This window comes from Charadrius vociferus, unplaced genomic scaffold, assembly GCF_000708025.1.
Source record: "Charadrius vociferus isolate BGI_N301 unplaced genomic scaffold, ASM70802v2 scaffold298, whole genome shotgun sequence".
Lineage (NCBI taxonomy): Eukaryota > Metazoa > Chordata > Aves > Charadriiformes > Charadriidae > Charadrius > Charadrius vociferus.
Window position 1 is genome coordinate 2,849,309 of NW_009649936.1, and position 6,000 is coordinate 2,855,308.

At 39.1% G+C, this 6,000-nt stretch overlaps 1 protein-coding gene across 1 annotated transcript in view; it reads right to left on the reverse strand.

Annotated features, from left to right (window-relative positions):
• Positions 1–6,000, reverse strand: part of DSCAM (Down syndrome cell adhesion molecule) — a 413,961-nt gene that overhangs the window by 104,386 nt on the left and 303,575 nt on the right. Inside the window, exons 14-15 of the mRNA XM_009891369.1 lie at positions 5,731–5,859; positions 402–569 (exon numbers count right to left, since the gene is read on the reverse strand). Of these exons, the coding sequence (XP_009889671.1) occupies positions 402–569; positions 5,731–5,859 (297 nt within the window). The remainder of the gene's footprint in view (positions 1–401; positions 570–5,730; positions 5,860–6,000) is intronic.

Below are 6,000 nucleotides of genomic sequence, written 5' to 3' on the forward strand. Positions count from 1 at the left end.
CATGTAGGTTAATGTTCTCAAATGGGGGTAGATTAAATTAGTTACCTGTACTAATACCTGGGCATCTAAAGAAAGCCACAAGACCCATTAGGGAGAAATCACCACTAAAAATAGGATGTTGTTGATTGAGTTACCTAACTGTAGATATAGGTGTGTCATTTCCAGTACCCTAGGATGAAAATTTGGAGCACAATGTCTTCTTTGACCACTAGATGCCACTGAATGTCTTTAATTACAGGCCTGCACGATGAAGTTGCAAAAGTCACAATGTTTTATGGGAACAATTCAGTATTTCTTTCGATGCAGCTGCAGCAACATAAGCGGCATTTCAAGTAAAGATTCTTCATGTGAAAGAGAAATAATTCCCAGCACCATTTTCATGCTACAAAACCAGAGCATACCTGCTTCATCAGTAGTGATGGTGAGCTCATTGCTGGCCTCACTCTTGCCGATGCGATTCTTGGCATACATGCGAATGTTGTAAGTTGAGGAAGGGTGAAGGTCAATGATAGTGGCTTGGTTTAGCTGAGGGGAAACGTCTTTGGTTCTCTGGACAGAATCCCAAGAGTCTATTTAATAACAGATTAAAATAAAACAGAAAAATAAAAGATGATCTTAACGTCACTAACACAAGCATGCAGTTAAACAGTCTCACAGAATGGGATACTACCATTGCTGGATTAACCCAGATAATGCCTCACTCAGAGATAAAGTTGGCTGTGCTCCAAAAAAGGGGAAAAGGGAGTTAATAAACAGGAACAGAGGGCTCTTAGACTAGCAGTGAGCAGGCAGAAAGTTTGATCCCAAACTCCAGGAGCTCAGACTGTAGGTCATCAGTGAGGACGCACTTGGAGTACTTGGATATGGGGCTCAGCATCCTCCAGGACCGATGCCATTTCCCTGACTCATGTTAGGCTACAGGAGCAGTTTAATACAAGGGGAATGTAGAACCCATTTGTAAAAGGAGGAGTACATTGTTATTATTCATGCTTACTATTCGTCTGCCTGTTTTGGTTTTAGTAAATTTTCCAGACATTTAATAATAGGAAAAAGGATGGAAATTGGCTAAACACAGTAACCCCTCCTTTTCATCCAAGCTTTCAATTGCTGCAAACAAAATAATAGAATCTGTCCATTTAAAGCATCATGATGTCTTTTCTGAGTTGCCATCCTTCATTTTTTTCTTACTGCAGGCGATGTTCCTCCTTTAACCTCTGCAGCATCCTATGGGGGATGTCACTGAAGGCTCTACAGGAGTGTTTTACAGTATGGGTCATTGTAGGCAGGATCGTGGAAAGCTCAGCAGATAAGACAGAATAGTTTAAAAATAGAAAGCTCGCTCAGATACAAGATATTTGCACATACTGTGTAAATTCTTATACATGAGCTTGCTAAAGACGCACAAGGTGTCACAATGCCATCTGCAGCATGGCTGGTTACAGGGCCTGTTTGCGTGTCCATGTGGCTTCTTTTACCTGGAACACATTTAGGAATCAGACATTCAAGCACTAAAATATATTCTTTTGAATATATTTTTCCTTGGTAACTGACTTTGTCACAGTTTCCTCTGTAGGATACTTTCAGAAGCTCTAAAGGAGTTACCTGCAGGCAGCGCAGCTACAACTTGCTTTCCGTTTGCTACAACTTTACAGAATTCCTTAAACGTTACAGAATTTTAATGAGCAATTACACTCTATTGTGTTAAATGTTACAGAAGCACAGAAGGAGACTCTCTCTGTCCAGTGTGCCACACCAACAGGAATTTTTTAAAAAATACCTGCTTTGTATGGAGAATGTGTTAAATTTCACCTGATGAGGATAAAAATTTCTTTACATATAGTCCCTGTATTATAAAATTGCTTAAGTTTTTACTTGGTTGTTTGAAATACTGAACTCTGAGTGGTAGGACTCTGTAGTATATATTAACTGCTGAAATAAAATAAATAAATTTGAAAAATTCTTGTGACTCTTGGTAGGTTGAGTAATGACATACCACGGAGGAAGAGAGAGATGAAAACTCAGTCTTCTGTTCTTCTTAATGTAGGTTTCCAGTGTTTATTTTTGATTAATGCATGGACTTCAGGAGTTTATTCTGATACATGCATCCCCCTTTTGAGGGCGAAAACAAACCAACAACAGAAATGCCTCCAAACCAACTCAGTCCAGAGAAAAATTAATCCATTTCTCTCTAAAACTGCTTCTAGTTTTGAAAAATTTAAGTGTTAATAATAAAAAAAAGGTTAATTTTATTTTCTTCTAGCAAACTCTAAAAATATTTGCTCACATCCAAGTGGTAAGCAATTGAGTGAGGCATTGACTATTGGCTCTTCTGGTTTTTATTGTTGTTCCAGGGAGCTTTAAAATCTACTTACCTAGAAAGACTAAAAAAGTATAGAAAACAAGCAGCAATGGACTAGTCAGGAAAAAAAAAAAAAGGTTAAAAGAAAGAGTGGAATTTTTAACGTATTTTTTATTCCACTCATAAATGTTACACCCAGGTACTTCTCAGCGTTACATAAAGTGTACGCTGACACAACGATCTATGAAAAATTTATGATTTGATGAAAACCAGCAGCTTTCCACCCGTTCCTAGAAATAAAGGGTGAAGCTTTGGGATTGCCTGCGGAAGACAATTGGGGACCATTTGCTCTTCAAGGCTAATTTTCGGGCACCGTCTGCCCGCTCCCCGGCCCGGAACGGCACTGCCACCCGGTGGCCACTCTGGGTACTGCACCCATCTGCCCAGCCCGGCCTGGGGGACCTCCCCCCGCGGCCTGGGAGGACATCTGCGTCCTGAAGGATGCTCAAGTTCACCCTCGAGCACAAGAAAGCTCAAAGCATAGTCCTCTCCCTTCAGATCAGGACTGAAGCGCCACTGGTGTCCAGTTTGCCCCTCAGCTTTCCCTAATGACACTGCAAATAAAAGGGCTGAGGAGAGAGGCTCAAAGAAGGACCTACATACCTGTTCCTATTTTCAAACCTTTTTGTACACCTTCAATGGAAAAGTCTGATGGCTACACATCAGTGGTTTCAATGAAAGGCCGGGTCTGAGTGCCACAAGTGCATTTCTGTACGGACAGGCATTGTATCCAAGTACCGAAACAGCCTGAACTGCTGAGCTCCCTCTATTCATATTGCTCCTGTGTGGCAACTAGACCCTACAGATGTCACCTACCCATGTGACAGGCAACTCCATGCTCCTTCGAGAGGGTAAGTAATGTGCCTTTTTTGTCTGAATGCACAGCAGGGGTAGATAGGATATGGGAGGGCAGCACTGTATAGTGAAGTCCGTGCACGGTGTGTGGTCACCTGCACATTCTCTGAAACAGAAAAGTTCTGGAGTTTTCCTTCTTGAAAAGTCTAGATGAGGCATCCTGCTGTAAACCCATTTCTGAGTCCTCAGGGTAAGCATCATAGGTGGAAAATTCTCACTAAACACAACTGTGTAGTCTACAGCTTTACTTCAGCATTGCCAGGCTGTTCCCTGAGCTTACCATCTAGATTGTGAATGTTTTACCTCTTTTCTTCTGTCCCTTTAATACTGGAAATGGTGAGAAGTTTTCTTAATTTCCCCTTCTTTGTTCTTACTTTCCCCAACAACCATATGCAAGTTCTTCAGTCAGTAACCAACTTTGGCTTTTCATCTTCTCCATGATTTAATTAATGACAAAAATTGTGTGCAAGAATTCAAAAACTCAGTCCTACTTTCTCCAAATATTCAGCCTCAGATTTTAAAAGATGATGTTTCTGTTGTTTGCAGTGACATGAGGATAATCTGCTCTTTTTAGGACATAACCTCCAGTATTTGTCTTCATACACAAAGAAATATTTTTTCCAACACCAATTCTGCCACCCGCTATTTTTAATTTCTTTCAATTTTTTAACTTTTTTCACTATGTTGTGTCTTAATGTTTTCATCCAATCTGATAGCACTTCATTTATTGTCTTGCTATTGATTTATCATGCCATATTACAGAGACATAATTTTGCAATGCAAGTTCAGAGTGATTACCACTTAATCTTTGCCTGCATTCTGCATTATCACTTGAAAACACTGAACTAAATCTAACAAAGATGTTTTAGAGCTCTGAAGTCCCTTTCCATCACTGCTTTAATCAAAGGAAAGCAGGTCAATCTTCCTAGATGGGATTGTGCCGAGTTACATGGTTCAGAAATACAAGTGATGTTTCAGAGTAAGAAAGGAGCCTATCAGGCTAGAATAACTTTCAAAAACTGGTCTGGAGCAGGTGGGTGATTGGAAAGAAAGGAAAAGAATCAAAAAGAAAACAAAGCCCAGAAAATTTTAGATATACATATCCCTTGAAGGCATCCTTGCCTAGTTGACATCTCCAAAGCTGTGATTCCTGACCACAGCCTCAGTGGGGAATTGTTACTTGTAATCTTTCAGGTACCGTGCTCACGTGTACATTACTGATTTCATTTACAAAGCTAATGCAAAAACAGTGACTGATGTTTTAACACTCTTGAAAATATTTTACCTAGTAATAAAAGCATCACACTATTTTTGTCTAAGTAAATCCACAATGTAGACAAATGGAAAATAATAAAGATGGGTAGACTGTTTAAAAAAAATTAGAAAATGTTAGAATTTTATGAATGAGTATATTTGTACATCTCAGAACTAAAGGGAGAAGACTATAAATGTACTATTGTTGTTTTGATAAACAGAATGTTTCACTGCTAATGAGACATAGAGCATTCCTATTAGAGAACTACGTCCCCTTAAAAATAATGCAATAAACTCCAACATAAACCAGCACAATATAATTTCCCAGTGTCTCTTTAATCATACTTAAAATATGTAAACAGTGTTCCATTGCGATTTCCTTTCTAGTCCCTTCTCAAAGCCTGACTCAGGGACAGTGCATATCAATGTGCCTAATTTTAAGTACATCTCCCATCACAAACATAGTTCCAATGGACCTTGAATGTTTTTAGATTTCAATAGACAGTGAACAACAGACAATAGGAATATTTTCCTGACTTAGGACATTGTATTTTTTTTTTAAACATTTACTTCATTCGTCTTATTAGATGTTAATTGATGTGACTATGTGGTGACCTAGTAGAAAAGTATCTCCTCACATTGGCCTGCCAACATGTACCACTGGTCTTATCCTTCAGAGTATTTCGAGTATGTTACTGAAAACTCTGTGTGGTGCTTCAGCAAACTACCACATAGCTTTCTTCGCCTAGAAATTCTTATAACTACCCCTTTTCAGGGCTGGCTTTCCAGGGAAGATGCCATGTACTCGTGTATCAATAGAAAATAACTTCCAAAAATCAGCACAATAGGAAAAGGTAATTTGTAAAGGCAGGTATTTTTCTATGGGGAAAAACAGAAAATGAAAAGAAAAAACCGAATCAAAATGGAGAAAAGGTAAAAACAGGGACCAAGAATCAGCTAGCAAAACCATCATACCAGCTGTCACCTAGAATGGCTTGGTTTATAGCAAAATTTGTCCCCATTACATGTAGGTTTCTCTGATAAAAGGAAAAAGCATCAATTGCTAATCTTAACGTCCTTACCTCAAAAAAAAAAAAAAAAAAAGGACAACAAATGAAGATAAATCTTACTGTGGAAGATTAAATAAACCATGGTAAAAATTTCCATCAGGCAGTTTCAATTTATGAATTATCTTTTACGATACAAATTCAGTGATGAATGACGAGCAACGGGGAGTACTTCAGAGGAAGATTATTTCTTACCTGACTTGTTCTTGCACTCGATATCATAGCCGGTGATTGGGCTGTTTCCATCAAATCCCATGGTCCATCTGAGGGCAATACTGCGGGCTCTCACCTCTCGGATTTCTATTTCAGGAGGGTCGGGAGGCTCTGGGTAAACACACACACTGGGTTTTAGTCAGAATAAAGCCTGTACTTGGAGCAAGATGACATTAATGAGTGTGGCACTGGCATAGCTTACTGGTGGTAAGATCTCATGGCATTTTCTCTGGTCACTCATTAGTACCCTGA